Source organism: Lampetra planeri, chromosome 12, assembly GCF_965212315.1.
Source record: "Lampetra planeri chromosome 12, kcLamPlan1.2.h2, whole genome shotgun sequence".
NCBI lineage: Eukaryota > Metazoa > Chordata > Hyperoartia > Petromyzontiformes > Petromyzontidae > Lampetra > Lampetra planeri.
In genome coordinates, this window is record NC_136118.1 from 4,252,541 (window position 1) to 4,269,477 (window position 16,937).

A 16,937-nucleotide genomic window follows, 5' to 3' on the forward strand; every position below is an offset into this window, starting at 1 on the left:
AAACTTTGCTTGTGCACATCTCGTGCAGGCCAGGACCAGTTTCACGTTTGGTTCGGATAAATGCGACGACTGTGTCTACCTGCATAACTGTCGGTGGGATATGTAAGGAATTGCACATTGAGGCCGACGGGCAAGCAAGAACAGTGCTGCAAATACCAGCTTCAGGGCCATTCGTCAATATCTGACGATGTGTTGTTTTTTTTGTCTGAGACACTGCAACGCCTCCCCCCACCCCCCATTTTTTTTTGCCAAGGAGCCACATTTCACTCTCGTTCCCGGATGAGTGACAGTAGCGAGCGTTAAACCCCATCGTTTTTGTTTGTTTGTTTGTTTTTTTAGACCCAATTATTGAAATTCGTAGATTTTTTTTGGGTTTGCACTTGTGCATATCGTGGTGGCGGATGCGGCTTTTGACTCGGGAGACGTGCGAGTGAACCGGCGCGGGGACAGGTGAGAATGCGCACTCGCTGCGCCACCTCGCGCAGCTCCGTCGTTTTTGCGCTCTCAATATCCGCAGCTTTCTTAGAATGCCACGTGCAATCTGACGAGCGAGGCCGACGCCACGCGCTCGTTGCGCTTATTGTGCTTGTTGGACAAATTGTACTCTGCATTCGCAGCATGGTCTCCCCGAGTCTCTGCCGCTCTCCGTGAACTATGGCCGACCTGGATAAAGCGCTACAGGATCTCCGACTCTTTGTTCAGTCCGGTACGCGTGATTCACGGCGGGCGCAGGCGCGCACCACCGCCCGGTTTGCAAGTTCCTATTAACACTGCTCTGCTGGGTTTTCACTGTTTGCGCTGGACGGCTCTCGGACGGACTTGCGGTTGTACCCTCGTGTTGTTCCACGTGATGTCCGACTTTCCGTTCCGCGAACAAAACATTGTCAGAGTTCCTGATCAGGCTGGTCTCCCAGCGATTGTCAGCAAACCTCGTCGCTTAACTGTTTTAATAATTATAAAAATAACAAAACATCTCTGCGTGTAATTGCACGGTCCTCCTGCGATTGTCCTTTGATTTCATACAGGGTCTGCAGCACCAGGGCAAACTGGGAGGACAACCATAATTCAGACTTCAGAAGGTGAGCTGTGCGCTGCGCTACACGCTTTTAAGATGTAATTCAACAAGTTAGATCGGTGCCTAGCAGCAGCAGAGTGACAAAGGGATGATGACACTATTTACATGAGAGGTCTATCCATATGATCTGTTATGCATTTTCAAGAGTCTGTAATTGCCACCGTAAAATGATTTTTATTTCTGTTGTTTATGTCTTTTCTCAATTGGTTCCAACTGTGTTACCGGCATCATGTCATGTCGGCACTGCGTTACTGGCATCATGCCATGATGGTACTGTGTTACTGGCATCTCAAAGAGAAGTGCGATCCGACCAGTGGGAGAAAGGCTGCCAAAGAGATTTTTTTACAGAACTTCTAAAAATCCCTAAAAGTGGCCTTCCCACCGACTCTTGTCTTGAGACGGTCACGTGACATTTTCAATTTCGGAATTGAAATGTATCCACGTGAAAGCGCAGAACCAATTTCATGTGTGCGGTGTTTTTGTGTGGTCATTGGTGACCAGGCTGATACTCGGGTTTAGTCATGGGCAAGTTGAAACCCAGGATTCAACTCCAGGCTCAACAACCGTGCTGGCTCTGTACTCTGACCTTTGATCCTCCCATCCATCTCGATCACCACCATTTCATGAATGCCACAGGTGGTGTGACAAGAGGTAATGTGGGAAAAACCCCACGGGAGACGCGATTCATCCCGCGTGGATGTTTTTTTTTATCTTTGGCCGGTGACGCATGTGAAGAAGAACCGTGTCCATGACTCAGAGTGCTCAGGGCCACGTTCTTACTCAGTCTCGACGCCTTCAGTCATCCTGGCACAATATATCATGGCACCTTACTGGACATCTGTGGAAAAGAGCTTCATGGCTCCTGGGATTTCTCCAGTCTAAATAAAGATTCTGATATAAAACCCATAGCCGGCTCCTCTGTGCTCCCGGGCTGACACTGAGCTAAGGTACAAGCAAATAGAGCGTGCGGATAGACATTTAATTCAGTCGATGCGAGTCACCATGATCATCATTAGCCATGAACGATCTGAGTATTAATTGGACGGTGTGATATGTCATCTGACAATATAGTTCGCTTTTATGTTGGAGTAAAGTGAGTATCAATATCAGCGATATAACTTTTTTTAATAATCGTGTAAAACGAGACAAATGTTATTTTTCGATTTAAAGCATTCGTGACTGCAGGGATTCATCTTCTTGGTTCTTTCGGTAAAGTCACGTAGAAGGGAAGAAATAAAATAAAACAAATAAAACATAATAAAATTATTCTCACGACGTTTCAGCCACAACGCAAGCAGCCGTCCTCAGGTGAAGACCAGGTCTGAAGACGTCTGAAGACGCTGTCTCCCCGACAGACCTGGTCTTCACCTGAGGACGGCTGCTTGCGTTGTGGCCGAAACGTCGTGAGAATAATTTTATTATGTTCAATTCTATTATTTTATTACTTCCCTTCTATGTGACTTTACCGAAAGAACCAAGAAAATGTTATTTTCTCGATGTACTAGATTAATGCAGTCCATCAATCACGCATATATCTACAAGTGTGTATCATGCTGTGCACTTGAGCACAACAGCCAGATGTTTCCTTGAATAATAAATGCATCAAAGGGGTGCGATTGGAGGAATCCACAGCCAGGAGTGAAAATGTTGGAGAGTGAACCCACAACATTTACAATTGTGGGTTGTCTCTCAAACACACCAGTGTGCTGAACTAGTAACGAATGAGCCTGTTTTGTTTACCTGACAAAGCTTACTAATTGGCAGTGTCTGGTGGTGGCGGGTTTAACGATACATTTATATTTATGCGATCTAACCCAAAAAAACCTCGTATGGATAATATTGGTGGCGAAATCCTTTATGTTAAGCTGGGAGCGGGAATGTCAATTAGTGCTGCGATGTTTGCCGTTAATATTAATCATCCCTCTACATCTAAAGTCTCAGCTGCGTTGTGCTTTAGATAAGTCCTGGACATTAATACACTGGGTAAAAATGTAAAATAATGACCGTTAATTTTCTCCCGTTAAGCGTAAAGAACAAGGAAACTAAAACGAGTGCAGGCTTCATCAGAACGACACGCGTGGGTGTTCTTTGATCCTATTTGCTGTACTGATTTTCAGTCCAGAAATGTGCTGGTTATTGGATGGGGATTTGGAACACTCTCGCTGATATGAATGTACAATGAGGATCTTTCGAATTGAAATTTAGTTTAAGTTCGGATTTTCATTAATATATTTTAACTTCAGATTATTGTATTTTGTCTTCTTTAGCGGATCCATCGGCACGCATGATCAGCCAAAAATCCAACAAGAAGATTTCATTCGAAGGCCTGAGCGTGTCTGGATCAGGTATTTGCGAACCCTGAAAATGTATATTCTTTGGGTCTTTGGGTAAAGTCACGTAGATAGGTTCAAATAAAATAACAAAAAACGACGACGTTTCGACCGCTTGTGTTGCGATCGAAACGTCGTAGTTTTTGTTATTATTCTTGAACGTGACTTTACCGAAAGACCCAAAGTATATGAATCCCTGCAGTCACGAAAGCTTTAAGCCAAGATTTTACCTGCAAATGTAAATAAACTTTAACGTGATAGCACGTATGATTTTTTTATATTTTCTTTCTTAAAGTGAATCTGTTTAAATTTGTTTAAATGCGAAACGTAAAATACGATCCAGAAATACCCCGATCAATATTTGTTGGCGAATTCTTCGGCTAGCCCACAAAAACCACAGATATGCAGTAGTAGCAGCAACAGATAAACACGCTGGGTTTTTTCCCCCCCGTAAGATACACCTGCTGCCACGGGCGGGTCGAGTGTCCTGCGCAGATAACTCTGAGGACACGCAAGAAAAAAAATCAAATCACCTGTCAAAAAAAGCACACCGTTAATAGAGGAATTTGCGAAGGTGGAGAGCGGCACGTTTGACGTCCGCGGTTTTTGCGGCGTGTCGCTCGGAGTCAAATTCATTCCTCCATCATCGTCGCCGTGTCCTCCTCCTCCTCCAGGGGCTCAGGTGACGGCTGGGGGGGCGGGGGGCTCGCAGCACACCGACCTTCTCATCCTGGAGGAGGGCGACCTGGCTGCGTCCGGCTCCGCCGGTCTCTCTCAGTCGTCTTCTGCGTGGAGCTCCGGCGGCGGCGGCGGCGGCGGGTTGCTGCTGAGCTTTGACTCGGTTGGTGCGGGGGCCGGGGGTGGCCTCGCCGAACGCGCGATCTACGAAGAAGTCCGCTACGGCGGCGCTGACGGGGAAGCCCAGAGCTTCACCACGGCGGGCCGACAGGTGGAGACCGCCTGGTCCTCGGGGCGTGGAGGAGGTTTCGTCTCGTCGGGAGCAGCGGCAGGTGGCGAGGTGCTGGCGAGGGACCGGCTGGATCTGTCTTCGGGGTCTTCGGGTCGCACGTTCGTCGGCGAGGTGAGAGGCGGTGAGTCCGGCTCTTTCTCCTACGCTCACTCAACGTCCGACGCGCAGCTCATTGGAGGTGGAGGCACCAAGGTCGTTCATTCTACCACGACGAGCGGCGGAGGTGGTGGAAGCGGTGGTGGAGGCGGCGGTGGTGGTGGTGGTGGAGGGGCCGTGGGCCAAAGTGTCATCCAGACCACGACCAAACGAATCGAGCACGGCCCCGTTGTGGGCGCGACCTTCAGCACCGGCAGCCGAGGAGGAGGTGGCGAGGTGACTCATCAGTCATCTCTGGTGTCCGGTCCGAGTCGTGGTCAGTCGGGGACGCAGGTCACCAGCCGCGCCGTGGAGAAGACAGGTACACGGGGGTGGTGGGGCTCTCTACAGCAGAACCTTAAATCGTTCCTCACCACTTCTCACCATCAGCCACATCGCACGTCACAGCTCACCCTGACACCCTTGATATTAAAATAACTGGGTATTGCATGCGCGTTCGTGACATTGCAAAATCAACGTGTGCACAGCATTTATCTGCATTCGCAATGTAATTTTACATTAAAAAATTGCAATTATGTATTGATAAAGCATATTAAGGCGTTCTTGCCATTTTTACCATTTATGTACGTAATGTTTAGTGAGGAGGTTGTGGGCTCTCCGGACCAACATCATCCAACAGTATTTTGATTTTATTTAAGAAGGCACAGCTGTGGACCATATTTAGACATTCTTGGCCTCATCAACAGTGTGCAGGCTTGTTGGAGAAATGCTGATGGGTTATCAGATTTGACTGGCAAGCACGCTCCATCGCCACGTAACGTGTCATAAATAGTTATCAAATATGCTTTCGCTCAAATAAAATCTGCTCGTGCAAACCAGCGGTATAATATTTACATGCAGGGCACAGCGTAGAACTCATCCCACCGTTACCATCGTTTTAAGCGCGTACGTCACCCACACACACGTATACACACACGCGCACCCATTTCTTACTCGGGAGCTGCTGACTGCTGCGATGATAATTCGTGCAATGTTTCACTTTCACAGTGTCACCCAGTGGGATGCCCGCCTTGCCGCCCAGTAAGTGCGATGAATGTATCTGCTTCCCTGCGCTGTAAATAGTTTTCCCTGCGAGAATCGCTACGGTCGTACAAAGCTAAACCAATGAGTGTGTGTATGTATGTTGAATTTCTTTCGCACTGTACGTAGCCAAATGTGGTAATCGGAGGTGCGATGGAAGAACACCAAAGTAAACACAGTAAGCAGTTAAAAAAAAGTTTTCAAACTAGATTTAAAAGCGAATATCTCCACTAGCTTCCTAATATTTGGAGGAAGAGCGTTCCAGACGGCCACAGAAGCGCACCTGAAAGTGCGCGATGCAGTGACCGTCTTTGCTCGATGGGTAGCCAAAAGCCGATGTGAGGATGACCGGAGTTCACTTGAGGGTTTATGCTCCTTGACGAGATCAGCAAGGTATTGTGGCTCATTTGTGCCAAGCACCTAGTGTGTGTATTGAGTGCGCGAGCGAGTGAGGGGAGCGGTGGAGGGGCGGGGGGTAGTGTGAAGTGGGAGGGATTGGGGGGGCATGGGAAAAAAGTAGTAAACAGCATTGGGGTTGGAGAGGGGGGGGGGGCACGTGTAATTAGACGTCAATAATTTTCAAGGTGTCGCTCCCCGATCCACATCCTCTTGCCACCTCACTTGCACCCCCCTGCCCTCCCCTCCTCCCCGCCGCAAACTCATCATATCCCATCACCTGTGCGGCAGGATTTAACACAGTGAGACGTACTTCCCCCGCGATTTATTGGATCGCAAAAATCGATGCTGAACTTGGCTCAAAGTCGGCGGGAACGCAGCTTCGGAGGGGCTTGTCGAGACATCAGGACGCATTTTGCTCTCCGGCTATTGGCGCGGGCATTAATGAAACCGCTGGGGACGCAGCGCGCATTTAAACTGACGCTCTTCGCGAACTCTCGCTGTGTGCGTTTTGTAAATTATAAAACAAAGCCGTAGCCATGGAGTCAACATTAGGGTGGGGACCAAATCTTCCAGGGGGTCTGGGTGTCCCAACCCAGAAAAAAAATTTAAAAATAATTTTCTGCCTAAAATATTAAAACATTCACTGACACATGGGATGGACTTTTATTATTTACAATAATGTTGAACAGTGTATTGCATTACATTGCTCTGTTTTAACTTTTTTTTACCATTTCTTGTTTCATTGTATGTAATAGCAGAGATTAGGGATTATTAAAGTACAACCATAACCACAATCATATAAACATAAATCTATGCATTGATTTATATGAAGACAAGTCCAGATATTGTGGCCAAAGTTTAGCAAATTGTTCCTTTACATAGCATAGCAATGACTTTTTTTATACCAAAATATTGGGGGGGACATTTTGAGCATATATATTATAATTACGGCCTTTATGTAAAAACAACATACACTGCCAATTTTGTATTTGTTTTTAAACGGGTGTGTCTGTGTATGTGCAATGGCGGTTACTCATATGCCCACAATGCCTGTGAATTACGTTTTGCCGATAACGCCAGCGAACCGAGCGGCAATTGTTAATGGGACCGCACCTGACATTCGGTAAATTGAAACCAAAACACCATTTACTCGATTAAACAAATTGGTGTGGAAGGCCTTTTCACTTGGAGACTTCAAATATATAACCGTTATTTTCACACTAAAGCGGTGCTGTACATTGATGTGTGGGAATGCAACCAAATTCATTTATTGCTTGCTTTTTTTGGCGGGCAGATTGGGGGGGGGGGGGTATTCGCCCAGACGTGCATTGATCACGCGTGGCGATTGTGCTAATCGATGACGACCTGCGCCTTTTTTTTTCTGCCGTCTCGGTACTGTGTGTGCACCAGAGGTCGCAAACGGGTTTTGATTCCTTACCCGTACCCGTACCCGGCCGCACCAGGGTCGCAAACGGGTACCCGTACCCGTACCCGGCCGTACCCGTACCCTACCCGTACCCGGCCGGGTACGGGTAGAGTACGGGTATCGGGTACCTGATTGCGACCTCTGGGATGAAGCCATGTTGCAGGCGCGGTTGGGTTGATTCTAGGAACTTGAATTGTGAGAAGAGACAAGACGTTGGGAAATGAGTGACAAACAGTTACTCACCAGTGACTCACGGTCTACCCCAGGGGTGTCCAAACTTTTTGCAAAGAGGGCCACATTTGATAAAGTGAAGATGCCCGGGGGCCAATAGATCCTTTTGACATTGTTTTAACCACAAAAGTTACGTGGCAATACACACTGTTATAAAACAATTTTCATTGTCACAATTACCTTTATTTTTAAAATGACAATATAACCAAATATAAGCCACTCAGGCAGACGTGAACAACTCTAAAAACGCAATTCTGCATTTCATTCAGTCAGATAACATTGAACAAACTGTATAGAATACCTTAAATTTCCATGAGTTTTATGATGTATTTATTTTGACAGAGCTAGCGAGCCATAAATAACACATTATAAGACCGAAGCTGCGGGCCGTATGAAATCTGACCGCAGGCCGTGATTGGCCCGCGGGCCGGACTTTGGACATGCCTGGTCTACCCGTACCCATACCCGGCCGCACCAGGGTCGAAAACGGGTACCCGTACCCGTACCCGGCCGGGTACGGGTAGCCGGGTATCAGGTAGGGTACGGGTATCGGGTACCCGGTTGCGACCTCTGGTGTCCACGCCCGTGAGTGATTTCGTGGTGCGCGTTCGACTCATCCACAGAGTCCGGCACGACCGTGACCACAGCCGCTCACTCCTCCCGCAAGTCCACGGGCGTGACCCCTGCCACGCCGCCCAGCCCGGGTGAGGGCCCCCACTCCTCCCCACCCCCTCCTCCTCAAGTGTCACCTCCCTCACCATCGGATATAATTGATGGGTAGTGACCCTTGGCCGTGTCTCACCCCAACCCCAACTCTGAGACCTCAGGGCAATTCTTACGAACACGCAGCTGAGGTTTGTTTTGGGGGGCGGGGGAGGGGTTTGCACCGATTCTTTGTGTGTGGTGTTGTTGTTGTTCTCTTTCCAACTTTGTGAAGCGAGAACATTCCAGAGCTCCCGCTACTGTTTCTTGCTTGGAGCTGTGGCGGGGGCGGGTGGCCCAGACCACCCAAAACCCACAAAATAGATGTGCAACCAGCACGCCCTCCTCTCCTCTCCTTTGTGTTCCTTTCACCTGACGTCCCCCCCCCCCCCCCCGTGCTGCCCCACCCCCTCTCGACCCTCCGCTTCTTCTCGCCCTCCCATGCACCCCCCCCCCCCCGACTCCCACCAAAAGGTGGCGCCGCTCGCTCGGCCACGATGAGCTCCACGCAGTTCGGGACCCGGGGCCGCTCCCCCCTCTCCAGCCTGGAGCGACGCAGCGCCAAGCCCACGGTCAACTTGAGCTACGACATAGGTGGGGGGTGGGGGAGGTGGGGGGGAGGTGAGCGGGAGGTGGGGGTGGGAGAGGTGGGGGGGAGGTGGGGGGGAGGTGAGGGGGAGGTGGGGGGGGTGAGGGGGAGGTGGGGGTGGGAGAGGTGGGGGTGGGAGAGGTGGGGGGTGGGGGAGGTGGGGGGGAGGTGAGGGGGAGGTGGGGGGGAGGTGAGTGGGAGGTGGGGGTGGGAGAGGTGAGGGGTGGGGGAGGTGGGGGGTGGGGGAGGTGGGGGGGAGGTGAGGGGGAGGTGGGGGTGGGAGAGGTGGGGGGTGGGGGAGGTGGGGGGTGGGGGAGGTGAAGGGGAGGTGGGGGCGGTCAGGGGGAGGTGGGGGGTGGGGGAGTGGGGGAGGTGAGGGGGAGGTGGGGGGTGGGAGAGGTGAGGGGGAGGTGGGGGAGGTGAGGAGGGGTGGGGGAGGTGGGGGGGAGGTGGGGGGAGGTGGGGGTGGAAGAGGTGGGGGGTGGGGGAGGTGGGGGGTGGGGGAGGTGGGGGGTGGGAGAGGTGGGGGGTGGGGGAGGTGGGGGGTGGGGTAGGTGGGGGGTGGGAGAGGTGGGGGGTGGGGGAGGTGGGGGTGGGAGAAGTGGGAGGTGGGAGAGGTGGGGGGTGGGGGAGGTGGGGGGTGGGAGAGGTGGGGGTGGGGGGTGGGAGAGGTGGGGGTGGGGGAGGTGGGAGGTGGGGGAGGTGAGGGGGAGGTGGGGGAGGGGTAGGGGAGGTGTGGGGGATGTGGGGGTGGTGACGGGGAGGTGTGGGAGGTGAGGGGGAGGCTGGGGGTGGGGGAGGTGAGTGGGAGGTGGGGGGTGGGGGAGGTGAGGGGGAGTTGGGGGAGGTGAGGGGGGAGGTGGGGGAGGTGTGGGGGAGGTGAGGGCGATGTGGGGGTGGGGGAGGTGAGGGGGAGGTGGGGGGTGGGGGGAGGTGAGGGGAGTTGGGGCTAGGAAAGGTGAGGGGGTGGTGAGGGGGAGGGGGGGTCAGGGGGCGCCCTCACCTTTACCGCCAGCTGCTTGTGCCGTACGCGAGCATGGACTAACACAAATACTTAGAGGATGTGCAGATAGAGAACGGAGTCCTGCTTGTGTGTGTTTGCTTTCTTGTTAACTTCAGCGTCACGCCCCACGGAAAGCAAATGTCTTGGTTCACAGAGTTTGTCGTGGTTTAGCACGAGTTTGTAAGCCCGCAAAAAACATTCAGCTGCCCTTGCACTATGAGTGAACCCGTGCGACATACATTTAGGGGGGCCTAAAATTGTAGAATTTTGGTTTTACGTATTAATATATGACAGATTGCAGCTCTCTCTCTCTCTCTCCCTCTGAATATCATTTGCATATAGACGATCATGACTGACTCATCTAAATTCTAATTATGCACAAGAAGGGCTAAGAGCATCATGAGAGTTACGATTGCCCCCACGTATGAAATGTTGTCAAAAAACAATCTAGAAGACATCTCTCAAACGAGAAGACACATTAGTGCGGCCTGGACGCGTATTAAGTAATACATCTTACAACCGCATTCCTCACAGAGGAAACACATGCTAATTAACTGATTACTAATATATTTTATAATTATATATATAATACCCTCTTCTCCGTCTCTGATCTCTGCACCTGATGGGTTCAGTGATGACGACATTTGCTCTATTTAAGACCGTAAGCAGGTGGATTGCTTCACTATTCTGGCAAATCAGCCGATGATGCTGGTTGATGTAATTGCCAGCGAAACGTCGTACTACTCAAATTGTAAATGTTGTGGATTTGCTCTCCAACACACCGGCGTGCTGAAGTAGTAAACGAATTGGCGCGTTATTTACGTGACAAATCCCTTACTGGCTGTGTCGGGTGGTGGAGGGCTACGACACAATATTTATACTTCACGCGATCTAACCCAAAAACATTGCCTACGTGTTACACCATATCGCCAAGTCCAGCACACACAGCACATGGACAGCACAATGCTGCAAGAAGTAAACTGGCAATTAGACCGCTGGAGGTGCTTAGCCTTGTCATTAAAACCATGAAATCAACTCATTGGTAGACTTGGTATTTGTGCCATTCTTGCAGCACAAGGCTATCTATCACGAACTTTTCACAATTCGGAGGGGGGTGATGCTGCTATGTGGTTTTCACCCAATAAGATACTCTGCCTATGGGGGGGGAGAGGGTGTGATCAAATGAGTTGCCAGCATTTGCGTGAAATTAACAGTCGTCATCTTATCGACGGATGGACTGGGCCCCACCATGAAAATGTGCAATTTACACAACCGGCCGGCTCCGTGTGTCGACCGAGCACGGAAGGACCCCAACTTTGAACACGAGACGTCCGCCGTGTGTCGCTGCAGGCGCCGTCGTTGGCGATCAAAGCGGAGACCTTCTTTACAATCTTACGAGACGCCAGGAGCTCTGGCGCGCCTTTCTGTGGCCGCGCTGCTCTGAGCCGCGTTGATGTTGATCACAGTTCATATGTTGGCCTTCGCGGGAGGGCGAGCGGGGGGGGGGCAGGAGGGGACGGGAGAGCCCCACGGCAACATTGAATACGAGCCGTGCTACAATTCCACCGAGGCCACACGGATAATCTTTGTCACCCCCATACCCCACCTCCCACTCGTGCCCTGGCTTCAGAGGTGGATGTGGAAGGGAAGACTGCGGGTACAGACGGCACCGAGTACAGTGCTGGAAACATCATCTGATCTGCATACTCGATCGTGACTGAACGACTGGCGTGAAATATATTGCTGTTCTCCAAAGGCTTGAGTTTGAAAGTTGGTATACAGTGACGTTTACACTAATAACTATAAATTATTAATTACTTATTTTTTAGCCGACAACAATTCAAGCCTGGTGGTGGATTGGTATTGATCACTGGGAATGAGCCAGCCTGAAGTTTTCATGTTTCCCAAGTCTTGGGCTGAATACTTAAAGTTCAATAATCACCATGATCAGCGGACCAAGTAATTTGCCTCTCATGGAGTGTCACACTGAAGCCAATAACAGGCAATGCCCGGTACCAGTTACCGGATTATAGAGAGTTCTGAGGCCATTGGAATATTTCAGAATCAAGTAATCTTTATTTAGACCGGAGGAACCCGACGAGCTATGAAGATCTGTTTCCACAGATGTTCAGTCGGACATTTCGCTTTGCCCCATTCTGGCAATGAAAGCTCAACATGCAGGTCTCTGTTTGTGCAACTCCTCGTCACACCTCACATTGCCACCTGGCGCGAGTGATGCCTTCTCTTCCCTCGTGTGATATTGTTGTTGTTGCAGGAAGCTCGAGTGACAACTCCTCCCCCGAAGTCACCCGCAAGGAAATCAGTAAGTCAACGATGTCGAGCAACAATGAATGCACACCGTGCATATGTACGTTCAACTTCTTTTGCGCCGTACATAGCCAACCATGCTAATCGGAGGTGCGGGGGAAAGACACAAAACTAAACACCAAAATCAGTTCTGAAAAAAATAGTTTTAAATCTAGATGATGATTTAAAAGTGCATAGCTCCAGTGGCTGCCTAATTCCGGGAGGAAGAGCGTTCCAGACGGTCGCAAAGGCGCATCTGAAAGTGCGCGATGCGGTGACCACCGCCTTTGTTCGACGGCCGGCCACTGTAGGAACACGCACAGACGACACGGAATGTCAGCGTGAGACTGTTAGCGGTGGACAGCTCTGTGGGGGTGCGCTGGTGGTGCAATGGGGCCGGGTGGGGCCGGTTGGGGGCAATGGGGCCGGTTGGGGCAGTGGGGCTGGTGGGGCCGGGTGGGGCCGGATAGGGCAATGGGTCTCCACTCGTGAAAAAATAAAAAGGGGGATAAACCCGGAACGTTTTTTACCTGCTCAGTGTAAATTTCATACAGTAATGCCCCGATTTACGTCTTCCCCCTTTTACGCCGTTTCGCAAATACGTCGTCACATTATCAATAATAACACTACCTGCCAACTCCCTGTTTGCATCGCCTCAACCCACACGGCGCTGACGGTATCCGTCCTCTCTCGTATCCGTCGCCTCCACCTTACTACCCTGTAAATTGCTTTGATTTACATCGTTTCCATATTTGTTGCAATTTTTCAGGAACGCATCCCAGACGTAAACTGCCCCCCCCCTTCCCTCACCCGTCGCCTGCACCCATGTACACTTGAGTCTGTATAGACAATACTGGAATGAGTTTGAGGATTATATTAACTTTGACAACCGCACTTTCTCCCCTTACTTAGATGTTGCACGAGGTAGAAGCCAATCTCGAGGTAAGTGGAGGACTTACTGCACACTCTTAACGTGTCGCTCTGTCGCGACGTCGCATGCAGATGTATCACTTTACCAAAAGCATCTTATTGTCATTTTCTCAATTATAATCTAATTGTTCTATCAGGCATGCCATGGGATAACCAAATGTATATTTCGAAAGCAGTGCAATGTGCCCCTCCATGCTAGAGCATGGCCTTTGGAAGATTATGCCCCAATAATAGCATGGCCATATGCATGTTAATGAGATAATTCAAACTGTCAAGAAAACTCAGAGGTTGGCTTGGACAGGACTGCCCACGGCTGATGATGATGGCGTCTTGTCCGACAGAGAGCCAGATCCGAGCTCGCCTGCAGAGCGCTTCTCCCGACGGGCGATGTGAGTCATTCTCTCGACCCAGTGCACTCCATCACCTCCAAGTCATCGCCGAGCCCCCTCACTTCATCACCGCCCCCTTCACACGTGCACCTCCACAGTAGCACCTCACCACCCCCTCCACTCGTCCACCTCCACAGCAGCACCTCACCACCCCCTCCACACGTGCACCTCTACAGTAGCACTCCACTGCCTTCTTCGATCATTCGCCGGCAGCATTTCAGATATGTCACCAGGCCACTCCGTGAAGTTGTCCACTGTCTCGCCCACCAACCGCGACACGAACGTAGTAGACACATTGCTGATCAACCTCCCCGTCGCACCGAAGCAGGAGGCACATTTGCGAGATTGGTGGTGTTGCACAAGCGGTAGAGCTGTCAATGTGCAAGGGTACAGCGCCCCTTAGCGATAGAATAAGAAAACAAACAATTTCATTATCCTTGCCATATTCATTGTGATCACCCATCCCTGGATTTCTTGATTTCACCTTGGTCGTCAAATTTTCCATTTCAAAGGCGTCATGGGGACTGACACTTTCTTCATAGAGTTTGGAGGTTTTTTTTGGGTGGGGGGGTTCATTGTAAAGCACTCTGGGCTGCTCTGTTTGAAGAGTCCTATTTAAAAGCAACAACTAGTGTATATTGTAGAGCAGTGGTGCATAACCTTTACTGCAGTCTTTGGATTTCAATCGTTGAAAAAATTATAATGTTAATACATACATAGGGTTTGATGAAACAAAGTAGATTCACTTAAGTGCCCATGCTTAATTAGTGTTTCAATGATTTACCTTCTCAAAAAATCGAGCATGTCTCGCACCCCCAGAAAAGGCATCTCGCACCCCCCAGGATAAAAAGAACCACTGTTGTAGAGTTTGGATAAATGCCCAAGGGGTGAATTGTCCAGATTGCGTTGATGGTGTGCTGTGATAACGTGTATAAAGTGTCCCTACAAAAGTAAACATTTGCTATGAACATAAATACGCTCCTGATTAAATGTTTGCGACTGGATTAAACTGGCAGAGATAATCCCTGAGCCTGGTTGGCCTAAAAATATTTGATAATACCCTCAATGATCCACAACAGCACACGTGTGTACTGATTGAATTGGTGCGTACTTGCGGATCGCACGGTACTGCACTGGAATGCAATTTGTTGAGTGGTTTAATGGTAAAATCAATATATATACAGTTGATCATCAATTATCCGGCGTGCAATTATCTGGCTTCCATCATTATCCGGCGGTCCGGGGCCGAAAACACACACATAAAACCTAAAAACAGAATGTTATGCAAGCATTTGCAAAAATAAGTTGTTTTAAAAAATGATGTGATTATCCGGCGTTTTTAAACATCCGACATCCGCTTCCCCCAAAGCCGCCGGATAATCGATTATTTACTTTATTTTTCATCAAATGAGCATTAAAGTTCACAGCGGCAGTCAAAATTTTAGACAAAATTTCACGTGTCATCATGAAAACTTGTGCATTTACTGGGTGGACACCCCAACACAGCCCCTACTATGAGACCAATGTATCAGATTGTTGTACTCAATTCGGTATAAAGATGCCCAGAACCCACATAGCATGAGCCTCCTGTGCCTTTTCCAGTCCATTAGCGTAGCTATCGAGTGTCCAGGCAGGGCAACTGCACCAGGACCCACGGGCCAGATGATCTTGGGTCCTGGGATATGAAGAGGGGGATAATTGTACCCGGCTGCCCCCCGCCACCTAACCCAGTTTCATTCCGTGCAGCGTGGCTATTACCAACCACGCTTTGTCATTGACCAAGTCCATTCTGTTTCACACACGCAAGTCCTTTGCATTTAATCGTAAAAGTTCGGCGCGCAAACCTGGGCGCTCGGCACGAAACGCATCCGCCGCCGACGGTTTGACGCGGAGGAGCGGAGCGCAACGCAACAAATTTTCATGCATCGGAGCCACGAGCACCTGGCGTGGTCCGCACCGGGGGGGACGTGAGCGGCGCGACTGCGCGAGCGATCGTGACGACGACTCGGCACTTCGTTCTCGTCCTCCCCGCCCCCCCCCCCCCTCCAGGGGCCGACCTGAACGACGTGAAGCGCCTCCTGCGCGGCACGCGCTCCTCCAGCTCGAGCCCCCCGCGCACGCTGCCCATTCCCAAGAAGCCCCCCCTGCCCAGCAAGAGAGAGGAGCGCTCCGATGAGGAGGCCCTCATCAAAGTGGACGAGAGCATTTCAGGTGAGGGGAGTCGCCGATAGCTTGGAGTGACTTTAGCGGGAGAGACAGAATTCTGGCTTGAATTTACATTCTCTTTTTTGATGGTGTTTTTTTATTTACATTCCTGACAATTGAAGTGCCATATTATTTGGTTGAGATGTATTACTCACTCTGATATCTTGCACCTCCATGGATGGCGAGATGTTAACTACCTCGCTTGGTATACAGGAGGTCGTGGGTTCGATCCCCGTGGTCGCGTGGGTTTTTCTCCGGGTCCTCTGGGGTTTCCCTCCACAATTAGAATCAATATGCGTTTCGAGTATTTGGCGGCTATACATTTATACACGATAAGCCACTTCGTTGAGCGTTTATTTGTGGCCAGGTCGCTTCTGAAAAAGAGCCATATCGCACAGTGGACGTTGCCTGGAAAAATACAAATTGTTTAGTTTACATTTCGATTTAAAGCTTTCGTGACCACAGAGATGCATCTTCTTGGTTCTTTCGGTAAAGTCACATAGAAGGGAAATAATAAAAATATAAAAATAAAACAATAAAATACAATTCTCACGACGTTTGCGTTGTGGCCGAAACGTCGTGAGAATTGTATTTTATTATGTTTAAGTTTTATTATTTATTATTTCCCTTCTACGTGACTTTACCGAAAGAACCAAGAAGATGAGTTTATATTCTTGGTTCTTTCGGTAAAGTTACGTAGAAGGGAAATAATAAAATAATATAAATATTAAATATATTAAATAATAAACTTATATAAATATAAAATATATTATTGCTTTATATTTATAATATTTTATTATTTCCCTTCTACGTGACTTTACTGAAAGAACCAAGAATATGAATCCCTGCAGTCAAGAAAGCTTTAAATCAAAAGATGAGTTTCGTTTACATCATCCTTTTCCAATCAGTCATCTTCTATTAATGTACGTTTACTCCAAAATGCAGTGCCAGCACAGTAGTCGTGGGAGTAATAGGCCGTTGTTATTTAGTAACCCGTTACTAATTTAGTTATTGGATTGAGTGGGCTTGTGGCATGAACCTGACGGCCTGAATTCATTTCCTGGCCCCGGCTAACGTTCCCGGTGAGAGATATCCAAACCGGTCCTGGGCTCTACCCCCCAACCTTTAACCCCTACCAGCCAGCGTGAAGTATGGTCAAAAAACCCCAATCACCAACCAACATAGCGTGGGTGGGAGGTTTTCAT

General features: G+C 49.6%; 1 protein-coding gene across 6 annotated transcripts in view; it reads left to right on the top strand.

Moving 5' to 3' along the window:
- Positions 1-238: 238 nt before the first annotated feature.
- Positions 239-16,937, top strand: part of LOC144721539 (uncharacterized) — a 46,995-nt gene continuing 30,296 nt past the window's right edge. For 4 of the 6 annotated variants that reach the window (XM_078599216.1, XM_078599219.1, XM_078599218.1 and 1 more), the window contains exons 1-12: positions 239-450; positions 618-706; positions 1,026-1,079; positions 3,343-3,420; positions 4,080-4,832; positions 5,519-5,551; positions 8,231-8,311; positions 8,784-8,903; positions 12,177-12,224; positions 13,121-13,150; positions 13,480-13,527; positions 15,577-15,738. In XM_078599216.1, the coding sequence (XP_078455342.1) occupies positions 655-706; positions 1,026-1,079; positions 3,343-3,420; positions 4,080-4,832; positions 5,519-5,551; positions 8,231-8,311; positions 8,784-8,903; positions 12,177-12,224; positions 13,121-13,150; positions 13,480-13,527; positions 15,577-15,738 (1,459 nt within the window). In that variant the 5' untranslated portion in view covers positions 239-450; positions 618-654. The remainder of the gene's footprint in view (positions 451-617; positions 707-1,025; positions 1,080-3,342; positions 3,421-4,079; positions 4,833-5,518; positions 5,552-8,230; positions 8,312-8,783; positions 8,904-12,176; positions 12,225-13,120; positions 13,151-13,479; positions 13,528-15,576; positions 15,739-16,937) is intronic. The other 2 variants (XM_078599217.1, XM_078599221.1) reach the window with 2 other exon arrangements.